The 15,823-nt window shown below is 35.1% G+C and overlaps 1 protein-coding gene across 1 annotated transcript in view; it reads left to right on the top strand.

The window, feature by feature from the left end:
- The window catches only part of LOC149782986 (E3 ubiquitin-protein ligase RNF166-like), a 38,578-nt gene extending 23,040 nt beyond the window's left edge, over positions 1 to 15,538 (top strand). Inside the window, exons 4-6 of the mRNA XM_089934546.1 lie at positions 4,725 to 4,839; positions 6,369 to 6,476; positions 11,699 to 15,538. Of these exons, the coding sequence (XP_089790672.1) occupies positions 4,725 to 4,839; positions 6,369 to 6,476; positions 11,699 to 11,764 (289 nt within the window). The 3' untranslated portion in view covers positions 11,765 to 15,538. The remainder of the gene's footprint in view (positions 1 to 4,724; positions 4,840 to 6,368; positions 6,477 to 11,698) is intronic.
- Positions 15,539 to 15,823: the final 285 nt, after the last annotated feature.

Here is a 15,823-nt window from a genome sequence, read left to right as displayed (position 1 = left end):
TCACACAGGGATTCAGCTCATTAAAGACATTCATAGTAACATTCTAACTAGTCACACAGGGATTCAGCTCATTAAAGACATTCATAGTAACATTCTGACTAGTCTCACAGGATTCAGCTCATTAAAGATATTCATAGTAACATTCTAACTAGTCATGCAGGGATTGAGCTCATTAAAGACATTCATAGTAACATTCCGACTAGTCACGCAGGGATTGAGCTCATTAAAGACATTCACAGTAACATTCTGACTAGTCACACAGGGATTGAGCTCATTAAAGACATTCATAGTAACATTCTGACTAGTCACGCAGGGATTGAGCTCATTAAAGACATTCATAGTAACATTCTGACTAGTCACGCAGGGATTGAGCTCATTAAAGACATTCACAGTAACATTCTGACTAGTCACGCAGGGATTGAGCTCATTAAAGACATCCATAGTAACATTCTGGCTAGTCACGCAGGGATTGAGCTCATTAAAGACATTCATAGTAACATTTTGACTAGTCACACAGGGATTGAACTCATTAAAGACATTCATAGTAACATTCCGACTAGTCACACATGGATTGAGCTCATTAAAGACATTCATAGTAACATTCTGACTAGTCACACAGGGATTCAGCTCATTAAAGACATTCATAGTAACATTCTAACTAGTCACACAGGGATTCAGCTCATTAAAGACATTCATAGTAACATTCTGACTAGTCACACAGGATTCAGCTCATTAAAGACATTCATAGTAACATTCTAACTAGTCATGCAGGGATTGAGCTCATTAAAGACATTCATAGTAACATTCCGACTAGTCACGCAGGGATTGAGCTCATTAAAGACATTCACAGTAACATTCTGACTAGTCACACAGGGATTGAGCTCATTAAAGACATTCATAGTAACATTCTGACTAGTCACGCAGGGATTGAGCTCATTAAAGACATTCATAGTAACATTCTGACTAGTCACGCAGGGATTGAGCTCATTAAAGACATTCACAGTAACATTCTGACTAGTCACGCAGGGATTGAGCTCATTAAAGACATCCATAGTAACATTCTGGCTAGTCACACAGGGATTGAGCTCATTAAAGACATTCATAGTAACATTCTGGCTGGTTACACAGGGATTGAGCTCATTAAAGACATTCATAGTAACATTCTGACTAGTCACACAGGGATTGAGCTCATTAAAGACATCCATAGTAACATTCTGGCTAGTCACACAGGGATTGAGCTCATTAAAGACATCCATAGTAACATTCTGGCTAGTCACACAGGGATTGAGCTCATTAAAGACATCCATAGTAACATTCTGGCTAGTCACACAGGGATTGAGCTCATTAAAGACATTCATAGTAACATTCTGGCTGGTTACACAGGGATTGAGCTCATTAAAGACAGTCATAGTAACATTTTGACTAGCCACACAGGGATTGAACTCATTAAAGACATTCATAGTAACATTCTGACTAGTCACACAGGGATTGAGCTTATTAAAGATATTCATAGTAACATACCGACTAGTCACACAGGGATTGAGCTCATTAAAACATTCATAGTAACATTCTGACTAGTCACGCAGGGATTGAGCTCATTAAAACATTCATAGTAACATTCTGACTAGTCACACAGGGATTGAACTCATTAAAGACATTCATAGCAACATTCTAACTAGTCACACAGGGATTGAGCTCATTAAAGACTTTCATAGTAACATTCTGACTAGTCTCACAGGATTCAGCTCATTAAAGACATAGTAACATTCTGACTAGTCACACAGGATTGAGCTCATTAAAGACATTCATAGTAACATTCTGACTAGTCACACAGGATTCAGCTCTTTAAAGACATTCATAGTAACATTCTGACTAGTCACACAGGGATTCAGCTCATTAAAGACTTTCATAGTAACATTCTGACTAGTCACACAGGGATTTAGCTCATTAAAGACATTCATAGTAACATTCTAACTAGTCACACAGGGATTCATCTCATTAAAGACATTCATAGTAACATTCTAACTAGTCACACAGGGATTGAGCTCATTAAAGACATTCATAGTAACATTCCGACTAGTCACACATGGATTGAGCTCATTAAAGACATTCATAGTAACATTCTGACTAGTCACACAGGGGTTCAGCACATTAAAGACATTCATAGTAACATACCGACTAGTCACACAGGGATTGGGCTCATTAAAACATTCATAGTAACATTCTGACTAGTCAAACAGGGATTCAGCTCATTAAAGACATTCATAGTAACATTCTCTCTAGTCAGACAGGATTCAGCTCATTAAAGACATTCATAGTAACATTCTGACTAGTCACACAGGGGTTCATTTCATTAAAGACATTCATAGTAACATTCCGTCTAGTCACACAGGGATTCAGTTCATTAAAAACATTCATAGTAACATTTGGACTAGTCACACAGGGGTTCATCTCATTAAAGACATTCATAGTAACATTCCAACTAGTCACACAGGGATTCAGCTCATTAAAGACATTCATAGTAACATTCTGACTAGTCACACAGGATTCAACTCATTAAAGACATTCATAGTAACATTCTGACTAGTTACACAGGGATTGAGCTCATTAAAGACATTCATAGTAACATTCTGACTAGTCACACAGGGATTCAGCTCATTAAAGACATTCATAGTAACATTCGGACTAGTGACACAGGGATTCAGCTCATTAAAGACATTCATAGTAACATTCTGGCTAGTCACACAGGGATTGAGCTCATTAAAGACATTGATAGTAACATTCTAACTAGTCACACAGGGGTTCAGCTCATTAAAGACATTCATAGTAACATTCCGACTGGTCACACAGGGATTGAGCTCATTAAAGACATTCATAGTAACATTCTGACTAGTCACACAGGGATTCAGCTCATTAAAGACATTCATAGTAACATTCTGACTAGTCACAGGGATTCAGCTCATTAAAGACATTCATAGTAAAATTCTAACTAGTCACACAGGGATTCAGCTCATTAAAGACATTCATAGTAACATTCTAACTAGTCACACAGGGATTGAGCTCATTAAAGACATTCATAGTAACATTCTGACTAGTCACACAGGGATTCAGCTGATTAAAGACATTCATAGTAACATTCCGACTAGTCACACAGGGATTGAGCTCATTAAAGACATTCACAGTAATATTCTGACTAGTCACACAGGGATTGAGCTCATTAAAGATTAAAGACATTCATAGTAACATTTTGACTAGTCACACAGTGACTGAGCTCATTAAAACATTCATAGTAACATTCTGACTAGTCACACAGGGATTGAGCTCATTAAAGACATTCATAGTAACATTCTCACTAGTCACACGGGTTCAGCTCATTTAAGACATTCATAGTAACATTCCGACTAGTCACACAGGGATTCAGCTCATTAAAGACATAGTAACATTCTGACTAGTCACACAGGGATTCAGCTCATTAAAGACATTCATAGTAATGTTCCAACTAGTCACACAGGGATTTAGCTCATTAAAGACATTCCAATATACTTAAAACTAGTCACAGGGATTCAGCTCTTTACAGGTATTCAGACATAGTAAGTAGTATGTCCATATACTTCCGACTAGTCATACATAGTCTACTTGCTTTATAGGCATTCAAACATAGTAATATTAAGATATACTTAAGACTGAGCCCTTTACATGTGAGTAGAAAAGAAGTACTTGTGTTAAACCCTTTTTATTTTGGTTAATCCATTACGTTCTGCAAAATACCTGTAGCCATCATCAGCAATGATATAGTTCATGCCAAAGTTCCTGAAAGTCATATATCATCTACATCAGTTGCTTCATTCAAATGAAATATTGGTGATTTTGCAGGGTCTAGTTTTCATTCTCATGACATTCAAACCTTTGAGGACAACCAAACATGATTCATTTCTCAATATTCATGTCCACGACCAATTTGTTGTCTGACGAAAAGCGATAACACTGGATGCATGCGCTACTTATATGGAGTTCATGGATATATTTTTCCTTTAATAAAATGCTAATGTCGACCAAAAAAGTGAATAAATGATAACAGTGCAAGGTTAGTTTCACTCATTTTATTATCAAATAAGCATTTTATTTATCTGTTTTATTGTAACATGCAGTGCAGCCAGTTGCAGCCGGGGGGGGGGGGGAGGAGGGGCAAATGGAACACAATTTTTTTCATTTCCTAAGTCTTGGGACACATGATGTAGGTTAAATAAAAAGTCACTCTAAGTTATGGAACACGAAAAAAAATTATTATTTTTTCATGTCCCAACATATGCAGTAAATACGTTTTAGCATGCATATTGGTTACAGAAAGCAACGCAAAGTGGGAAGAGAGGTCTAACTAGTCAGCTGCAGATTTTGTAGTCAGCCTCTATCTTTACTCATTATGATCAACATGTCAACAGTTTCAGCGCTAATTGGCTAGAAGGTAGTTAGGTTGCAGTGGGGTCTAGGTCATTGTTCATGTATGCTGGTGAGTAATTTCAAAATCAAAAGAGTTTACGTAACAGGTAAAAAAATGGATATGACCTACACAAGTTCTGGTTATAAAATGTAGTTCTTTTAGAAAATATACAAGCTCAAGAACATTTGCAGTTGACAATTCCTTAACCTTCATTTTGATGCTAAATCAAATTATCTTCAGTTAGATATTTCTTATTTAATCATGCCCTTATTGTCAATATTTTCAGTGATTTACCAAACAGGAGTACATTTACCTGCCCATACTGTGGACTGAAAAATTTGGATATCCATGGTTTGCGTAATCACTGTAACCAGGAGCATGCTACGAACACTGCAGCTGTGGTGAGTTGATATTACTGATGTTTCAGCTATATATCGGATTTGGGGGGGGGGGTCTGTTTACTGCTACTGGCTATACATGGGTACATTTGGCAGTAGATGTGCTTGTTTTGCCTGCTTGTCTTTCCAAAATAGACCTACGTTTGATGTAGACTTATTTTCAGATAAAAAATATCAGTATAGTTCTCTGATGACACTCTGGATGGCAGATTAGTCTGCCCTTACAGATCATTCACGCACCTCATTTCTGTTCATGTGAGTTTCAGCTCGACACCAACATGGGTATGTGAGAAAGCTTGCCAGTAGCTTCCCATGGGTCAGTAATTCTTCCCAAGTTGTTCCTCCACCAGATATGCTGGCCATCATGTATAGCCTTTCATGTGCTGAAAGTGGTGTTAACCCCACCAAAAGAAAACAACATAGTTCTGTAATGAAAAGCAGCTTCCAGTATACACCTGCCTCGTCTTTTAATAATTTTTCAAAGTTGGTTATTTACTGCATACTCAGCCTCCATATAAAATGTGATTTTACGATTAGAATTTGAAAGGCAAAGACGAGTTTATCCTTGTCCTATATTTACCCAAACACATTTGATCTCTTTTGCATGCACACGTGTAAATAAAATATAAATCAATTTTTTAAGCTGCTTTTTTTGTCTATTTTCACATTCAAGGCAGATTTGAAATTATGAAACAGTTCTAAACTTAACATGATTCTTGGGTCTGGAGGTCAGAGGTCATGGTATTTTCTAGTAAAATGTTTACTGCACAGTAACTTTATTTCAAGACCACATATCTTGTCCAAAGATCCAGATCATTGACACCCAGTAGTCCATAGAGTCAGCAGTTCTCCACAAGTTCCTGCATAGAGGACTATTAAATACAGGTCAGGCATATTATGTGCCATTCAGGCTATTCTTATGATTATTATTGATTCAGAAAAAGATGATTCTGAAATTATGGAAAATTTATTTTAGACTTTTAAGATGAAATATTAATCACCTGCTTTTAGCTCAACGGGTCATAAACCGGAAAAACTCGTACGATTGCCTGTTGTCTGTCATCTGTTAGCACAAGTTTATTATCACTGCTTCTCCTGAAGTACCTGGAGGATTGCCATGAAACTTTACACACATATTTATCCCACGATCTATTGGCCTGTACACCCCAAATGGTGCTACTCAGATATCCGTTATGGCCACCACAGCAATTATCTTGAACATCTTGTTATCACAACTGCTCCTTAATGGATGGTCAAATCAAGATGGGGATTTAACTAAAAGATGTCTTGTGGTGTCTGTTTGGTCCTAAATGAATTGGTGCTTATGTGATGTCTAAATTTGGCTACCTTCTTGAAAATCTTGTTATTGCTACTCCTCCTGGACAGAAAATCATATTAACATGGGGTTTTCACCAGAAGACTTGGGGCCTTGGGTGGCTGACTGGTCTAAAATGTAATTTTTCCCCGTTAAAACCAATTAAATCTATCATTTCTTTCTTGTTGTACTGTAATTTTTCACATCTTTATGTTAGGTCTGTCCAGTGTGTTCCTCCATGCCATGGGGCGACGGAAATCTCAAGAGTGCTGACTTTAACAGTCATCTAAATACCAGGCATAGATTTGAATATGATACCTATGTGGTAAGTTTTTCCTTCTTTCCAATGTGGTAAAATTTTCCTTCTTACCTGCATAGTAGTTTTCTTTCTTACCTGCATGTTGAGTTTTTTTCTTCTTACCTGCATGATAAGTTTCTCCTTCTTTCCTACATGGTAAGTTTTTCATTCTTTCCAATCTGGTAAGTTTTTCCTTCTACCTACATAGTAGTTTTTCATTCTTTCCAATGTGGTAAGTTTTTCCTTCTACCTACATAGTAGTTTTCTTTCTTACCTGCATGTTGAGTTTTTTCTTCTTACCTGCATGGTAAGTTTTTCCTTCTTTCCTACATGGTAAGTTTTTCATTCTTTCCAATGTGGTAAGTTTTTCCTTCTACCTACATAGTAGATTTCCTTCTTACCTACATGGTAAGTTTTTCCTTCTGTCCTACATAGGGTACAGAAATTTCAAGATTAGATCATAACTGAGTGGGCTACAGGGAAAGGAGGCTGGTAGTTGAGTTTAATTTTAATTTTGTTTAGTTTAAACATATTTTATTGCCAAAAAATATTTTATTGCAAATGGATTGGAAACAAGTTCATAAGTTTAGTAGCTCAGATAAGACGCTTTAATATGAGACTGCAATCCCTATAACTTTTTGCCTTCAAACAAGTCATTAATAATTACCATTACAGGTAAAACCCATTATAATGCGATGCTCAGGGTCCAAAGAATAACATCACGATATAAGTGGGATATTGTTATCATATGTTATGTGTTTATGCTCGAATAAACAGTAACACAAGAAAGAGTGAAAACAGCAAGCTTTGAAAAATACAATTGTTTATTTCCCAGGAAAAATTATGTAAAAATGAAAAAATATGAACTTAGGTTTTAAGAATCAAATCCAAGAATAATCCATGAATAAAATTGTTTGAAGTCCTAATAACAAAATGTTCTAATGATTTCAAGTTCGAGTCCCAACAAAGAGTCCAAGATGAAAGATGATGACGTATGCTGTAATCTGTAGTGTTGAAGTCTACAGTTCCTTGTAGAAACAAGAAATATCACTCCGGTTTTGGAAATCTGAATAAATTTTTTATAAGAGTATCTTTGTTCAAGAATTTCACATGAACACACAAATTTTTCAGGAAAAAAGAATTAATCCTTTTTGAATCCAAGTAATTTGAAATAACTCTAAACAGCACAACATACAACTTCCAGTTTAAGAGCCCAACTACTACTGAGAATATCTCTCCAAAACAAAGGTTATATCGTATTCTAAAACGCAAAAAACGCAAAAAGGGGTCTCATGATCATGTTCCAGAACCTTGTCGAAATTATGTACTTGTTAAAGATCATGTACACCCACTGTGGCCCTGACAAAAAACAATCATTTTACTCTAAGAAATAGAAAAAAAAATTGTTTATATGTTAAATCAGTAGTCCCGTCATGACCTCGACAACAACCAATCATTTTAAAATAAAAATAGAACTTATTTATGTTTTTGCTACTAATTTTGAATCAGGGTCAGGATCTAGATCAACACCTGGTGTTTACAAAACGAACAGTCAAGGTCAAACTATTTTCTGGAAAAAGTATCATCTCTAGTGAATAAATTTACATTACAACAGCATGTAATAAAACAAATTTTAAAAAATGACAAACAAACAATTAAATTGAAATAAATATATATTAAATCAAATATACATAACAGTTTGTTTTTTTTTATTTGAAAAAATTCCCTATAGAAAATGTGCACTGAAATTTCAATGTCATCAGTTTGAACTAACTTCTTGATCATATAATCTGCAAGGGATACAAATAATGGCTTTTCCAAGAGCATGTATTTAGGATTTTAAAAAGAGAGGTCACATTAAATTAAAAACTGAGAGCCATGCTGCCATCATGTTATAAGCGGAATCACATTATAACGAATCACGTTATAATGGGTTTTACCCGTATTTACTTTGCTGTTGTTATAATATGTTTATAGAGCAATATATAATATGCAGTAGCCTGTTAATCTGTATGCAGTTGTCCATATCCAGCTCTCAGGAAGGCCTAAGCCTCCAGAATCAAGATTTTTCAGACTCTGTTACAATACTGTATTTTTCTTGATAAACTCATAAACACACTCTCTTGTAAACTGAAACAGACCCCTCTACAGTTTCAAAATGTTCTAAGTGTAGGATAGTACAGCAGTTAAGCGTTCACATTGCACCAGTGCAGTACAGGGTTCACAAATGTACTAGGGTGGTTTCTTACAGATTATCCTCCATGTGAAATACAACCACCTCGGTACATGTGCTATTGGGATCATTCACTCAAGTTTAAGAACTTATCTGAACTTCATGTACTTTTTTTAAATGCCCTCCACCCAAGTAGGTAATCAATAAAATCAATATTGCTGTGTCCTTCTACCTTTCCATAAACATTTTCATTTCCAGCACTTGACTCGCTGACTATTACAGGTGTCTCTTTTAAATTTGATACACATGTTGGAATTGCGATCCAGATGTGACATTTGCTATTCACGATTCTTCAGTGTCAGTATTTTTTATGCCTTGGTGTATTTTTCCATCCATCCATTAACCCACCCACACTTTCATTTTTGGAGCATAACTCAGACTGCCCAACGTATTTCTAAGAAACTTGTTAATATGTTGGACTAGTTGTCCAGAAGTGCCACTTGTGACAATTCTGCAGATTTAATGCATTTTGTGTTTTTATCCACATTGTTTTGTTTTATCCACTTTTGTGCTCATTTATTCATCTGTTATACACACTGTAGAATAAAACTAAAACCATTCAAGGTATCTCAATTAAACTTTGTACACATACTGGACAAGTGGTTCACATATGTCTTTTGCTATTCGTAATTCTTCAGTTTCAATATCTTTTATTTTTGTCCATTTTCTTTCCCTCCATCCATCTATTATGTACACTTTCATTCAAAGTTTTGGTAATAAATCACAGTCTGGTACCAGTTCTTTGTAGTACAAGCATAAACTGCAGTGTCTGTTACCAGTCCATTGTGGTACAAATATAAACCACACCAACGTGGCTCTGCAACTTGATCATTATTTCACTCATATATCTTGCAAATTAGTTTAAGTTTGTAAAATTAAATTTACCATTAATTCACTGCATTGGTTTTCTCATCACTATATTCCTTCACGGAACTGTCATAGCCACCAATATTTTGCAGCTTTGCTTACTGGGATCACATGGAATACAGGTCACTTCAATTAAGCAGTTGTTAACTTAGCCCTTGAGCAAGTATTGTTTATCATAGTACAACTATTAATATTATTATTATTATTATTATTATTATTATTTAGATTTTTTACAGTGATCAGCAGAAAGTAAATCTTATGTACTATTCTTTGATAAAGTGTGGAAGAAAGGTTTATCATGATGATTATTAGCTCTACTGATCATAGCCCAGAAGTGCTTATGTGTTTTCCGTCATCTGTCATTCATCCATCCATTAGCATAAGCTGGTTATTGCCTTGCCCCCCCCACCCCTGCCCCCAAATTACTTGGAGGATTGCAATGGAACTTTACACACATATTCATCCCAAGGTCTAGTTTGACCTGAATGAAAATGGTGTTGTTTGTACATCCAGTAAGACCACCATGGTGGCCTGTTGAAAGTCTTGTATAGCTACTGATGAATGCATTTGAACATCTTGGCCAATTTGACATCCAATTCGGATGTGGCCATCACCTTGAAAATATTGTTTATTGATACTCCTCTTTAGTGGAAAGTCGTACTTAATATACGGCATAACTTGAAAACTTCTCATGATGTCTAGTTGGCCCTAAATGTAAATGGTGCTGATTGTAAATCCAATATGGCCACAACCTCAGCCGTTTTGAAAATCTTATTATCACTTCTCCTTCTGGATTTTGCCTAGATGAAACTGGTGCTGATCTGATATCCATTATGACCACCATGGCAGTCATCTTGAAAATATTGTTATTACTAATTCTCCTAAACTCATATCAACATTGGTTTTCACCAGAAGATTCTAATAATGTCCCAAATGAAAATGGTGCTGTTCTGACATTCAGTACAATTGCCATCTTGAAATTTGTATTATCATTACTTCTCCTAAGTGGAAAGTTAAATTGACATGTGTTTTTTTATTAGAAGACTTCCTATTATATCTAGTTGGTTCTAAATGAAAATGGTGCCAATCTGACATGTTGATCATCTTGAAAATCTTGTTATTACTACTCCACCTGTGTGGATGGTTATCTCAAAAGATGGATTTTTAAGATTTTTAAGATATCGAGTGACTCCTGAATGAAAATGGCACCTATCTTATCTTAAATTCAGTATGGTCACCACAATGACCATCTTGAAAATCTTGTTATTGCTACTTAACTCCTGAATGGATGGTCATATTAACAAGAGATCTTCAGCAAAAGATTTATGATGCCTATTTGGATTACAATGAAAATAATGACAATCTTACATCTAATATGGCTACCATGGTGGCCATATTGAAAATCTTGAAATTGATTTAATACTTGGAAGTTAAAAGAAGAAACAGTCTTATATCATAATCCTGGAAATACATTTTGGCCAGTTGAGCATCAGAGTTTTTAACTTGACTATATGAATTAATTGTTTATTACACAATCAGAGTGTAGTACATGTATTCTGTATATCAGCCTGACCGTGTCATGCACATTCTTAATTTTGGACCACAGAGCATTGTGAAAATGTCCCACTGCTTGGCACCAGAAATGGCTTTGATAAATTCAAGGCCTGATCTGATGTTATTTGATTGGTTGTACAAGAGCAAGCAGTTCATTTAAATTAAAGTAGTTTTTACTGTACAACGTGAGTATACAGTTTTAAATCTGTATAAAATTGACATTTTGCTGCAAATTTTCGTGAACTGGTCACCATATGCTTGATAAGTACTGCAAATCACAAGGAGTCATTTCAAAATTAAAAATAGTGAATTTGGTTTACCATATATACTGCTTGTTGGTCGAATCCAACTGCAAATGACATAGAATTTGATCTACCATCACATAATGCATTGACAGATCAGAGTCTGTGATGTTAGCTACACTGATTACTCCTAAAAAGTTGAAAGGAACCTTATTTGCCACCTTATTATGTGAGGGCAGGTCTGGGTCTGTGTTATTTGCAGTTGGACTCAATTTATAAGAATGTATATATTGCATGTTAATGGGTAACTGTAATAATCTCCATTTTCTGACATCTCTCTTGTCTTCAAACAGGATTATCAGCAAGATGATGATGAAATGTTGCAAGCAGCAATAAGAGCCTCCCTATATCAGTGCTAATTGGGTCCTGTTATCAAAACAAGTCAGTGGTACAGAGAACAGATTTATTTATTGAGACACATTAGTGGAAAAGAAGACACAGCAGTCACATTTTTTTATAGTAATAATGGTGATGTCAGTGGCATCATTGTTAAGTTTTGTTATGGTTTTTCATTCGCTTCATTATGCAGACCAAGGTCATATAAAATTTATTGATCTTTTCACTGAATAACCTACTCTGATCTACTCAGACATTAGAATATAAACATTTATGATTTCAGTTTTTTTTAAATAAAAAATAATATGAACAGTGAGAATATAATTTTTAAAAAATTCCCAATGGAACAAAATTAATAATGTGAAAGTAGTATATATTTGCATTGGTTACAGTGAAAACTGTCAAGGTGCACACACTCCCTTAGCCAGGATTATGACAAATAACAGCTGCTGAGAGTGATCATGGAATGATTTATACATGGCCAGCATCGTGATCGATAAGTGGCCCATTAGTATCAATGATAAACACTTAATTTATGGTTGTGGACAGCTCATTTACCTCTTGGTCATGGGTAGTAACCGTCAGTCATTGAACTGCTGACAGATCAAGTCACTATTTACTCAATCACATTTGGATTGGCACTGTTTGGACATGAGTTGATGGAATACTTAACTATGTGTAGTTTTTTGTACAAGTACTGTTGTTTGGGTGGTTAAACTTGGGTAAGTGGAATTCCAGTCTGTATATAGTCTTCTGTACATGTGTTGTCGTTTGTATTATTGGACAGCAGTATATAGGGTATCTATCTATGTGTTGTTTTCAGTACACTTACATTTGTAGGATATTAGCATGTGGGATATCTATTTACACATAGTTTTCAGTACATATACAACTGTTGTGTATGAGTAAGTGGGATTCCTATCTAAGTGTAGTTTTCGGTACATGTACATTGGTGGTTGGACATGAGTATGTGCAATACCTATGACTGCATAGTTTTCAATATTTATACAGATATAAATGGCTGGTTTGTCAAGACAAGTGGAATACTTATCTAAGTGTAGTTTTCAGTACATGTATCTTTGGGTGATTGGACATAAGCCTGTGGGATACCTATGTCTGGATAGTTTTCAGTGTACAGATACAAATCGGTGATTGTTCAAGAGGAAGTGGAATACCTTTCTGGAGTAGTTTTCAGTGTATGCACATTTGTTCGACATTAGTAAGTGAAATACCAATTTTTTTTTAGTTTTTAATACATGTACAGTTGAACATGAGTAAGTGGGATACCTCTATACATGTAGTTTGCAGTAAATGTATGGTTGCAGATATTTATAACTTGACCATCAGTTTTGTCTGCTTTCATTAAATTTTCACATATGCTTAAAGCAATGCAAGTTGCTAGGATTTTTGTTTCAGAAAGAAAACAGCCCAAAGGAATGATTATATAAATGAATAGAGAACATTCTCTTATTTTCATGGGGAAATCAATTATTGGGACAAGACTTTCCTTGATCCTTTGTTTATCTGTATATAAGGTTCAGGTTTGATATAATATGTATTATTGTCTTACATATGTATCACTTTTCCAGCATAAGCTATAAAGGTGTCAGCAGTGTTAAAGTCCCATGATTTTAAGTCATATATCATTTGCAACAGTTACTTACTCAGTTGAAATTTTGGTAAAGTACTAAATCCTTAATGTTTGTCCTTGAATATGTCAGGATTCCTGATGTCTTTCCTGCATAACAGGTGAGACTGATTCTTGTCTTGATTTACATTTATTTCTTTTCTCAAGATCACACAAAATTAAATAGAAATTTATGCTGATGAGGTAATCGTATCAAGATAAAACAGTATGTGCAGTTCACCATGTTTAGAGACAGACACAGATCAGTAGGAAGTTTGATAACTCTTCCTATTTACGTCAAAAAAACAGTTACATGTATACAGAAGTTTACAGATGTTTTAGTCAAATGCAGCTGTATTCAATATTGTGATATATACAGTTAAAGTCAATTTACTCAAGTCAGTAATTTCACAAATTGACCCTTTTTCATATACCAGTACTGAGCTTCACGTAATGTGAATGGTCACAAAATTGTATACAATGTTGCAATAAACTTAATTCACAAATTTTGTGATGGCATGATCCTACTAAATCAAACTGAGATACCAATGACTGCGTGGAAACCGCTCTGGTGGCCTAGTGGTTGGAGCATCCACCTCGGATGTGGGAGGTCAAGGGTTTAATCCCTGGTCGAGTCATACCAAAGACTTACAAAAATGGTACTAACAACTGCCTCGCTAGGTGCTCAGCATTAAGAGGTTAGTGTTAGGACTGGTCGGCCTGGTGTCAGGATAATGTGACTGGGTGGGACATCATGCTACATGTCTGTGGCATGATGCCCCAGTGCTAGACATAACTATAAACTGTCACACTGCAGACATCATAGCGATATGACTGAAAAATTGTTAAAGCTACGTTAAAAATCAAATCACACACACACACACACACACACACACTACCTGGAAAGGCTATTTTGGAGATTTAATGCTAGGTTTTGATTTAGTAGCCACCAGGCTTTGTGTGTAAAAATAGGGACCTGAGCATATTCTTCAGTTCCTATTCAGTGTTACTCATTATTGGCTATAGTTCCTATTTGATATTCCCTTTTATTCAGAACAAAGCAACTACACTTCTTTATGTCTGTCTAAAAAAAGGTATCACTTCTAATGATTTATATTTTTGACCTATTAGTACTTTGCTTAAATTTTGTGTCTTTAGTATATTGTAATCTAAAATTCACTATGATTTACTGAGACTACAATATTGTTATTTACAGTTAGCATCTTTTATTATTTACATTTGTCTTGCATATCATGCATTCTGTGTCATTTTAATGGATGTGCATTTATTCAAACATTTTTTCTTACAAACTGAATGGGATACAAAGTGCCAAATTTGCATGTTAAACATGTTTGTAGCTATATAGATGTGTTAAGGATGCAAACAATTCTCTTGTCATTTTTACAAATATCAGAATAGTGTTTTAACAGTCTCCATAATTTTGAATAAGTATGTATTGATGCATCCTTATGCTCCAAAAAAATACATATGTGTAAATATTTAATTTATAAATATCTAAGTGAAAAAGAAATAGTTTTATTTCAGTATAAAATTAAATTTCAGGATAAACAAAACAACTTTTTAATCATAACTTTCCTTCACTTTGGGATAATTTATACTAAATTGTGAAAGAACCTTCAGAAATTCTAGATTATTTGTAAGAATTGATGGTAATCATTTGAGGATCAGATTTGCCCACCATATAATTTAGTTTATTAAAATTTGTATTCAACACTATGTACAGTGTGCATAGATATTGTTATTTTCCTAGGTATTAATCTACTTTTACTGGCCTTAAACCGTCAGGGTTTCATAATATCTAAGGCATAGACCAGTGCTGTCCAACCTGTGGACAGTGGACTGATTTCAAATGGCCCGCCAGAGCTCAAGCAGCTATATAGTCGTTGCTTTTCAGTTTTCTGATGTGGCCCTCGGCTTCAAGAAGAACATTTTTCAGTGGCCCATGGTGTCAAAAAGGTTGGACAGCACTGGCATAGACTCTCATTAAGATACATACATGCCAATACTGTGATATCTGCAGTGTAACAATGTCATACGAAGTGTAACAGAAGAAACTTTTTAATGTACATTTTCTTTCATATTGCTTAAGGATTTTAGCTCTTTTGTTTTGCACTTCCTAAGAAGCCATTAAACTGGATTTTTTTTATCACATGTGTATATGTTCCTTTTATCTTTCCCCTTCTTGTTCAAAGTAAATAGGATATATTAGATTGGACCTTTTTGTCTGTTTGTTTGCCAGTCCATCCATCTGTCCTTGTATAATTTTAAGCTCTACTGGTTAAAGACTAAAGAGTTTATGCAATGGCCAGGTGTCTGTCATCTGTGTTAGAACAAATTTGATATCACAACTCATCCAGATCTTCTGAAGGGATTGCCATGAAGCTTTACACACATATTTATTCCAGAATCAAGGTGATCTTAAAAGAAATTGAGC

The sequence above is a fragment of the Sinohyriopsis cumingii genome, chromosome 15 (genome assembly GCF_028554795.1).
Source record: "Sinohyriopsis cumingii isolate HCF-2022 chromosome 15, ASM2855479v2, whole genome shotgun sequence".
NCBI lineage: Eukaryota > Metazoa > Mollusca > Bivalvia > Unionida > Unionidae > Sinohyriopsis > Sinohyriopsis cumingii.
The sequence above is the reverse complement of the archived record's forward strand: the minus strand, read 5'-3'. Positions and strand labels throughout refer to the sequence as shown.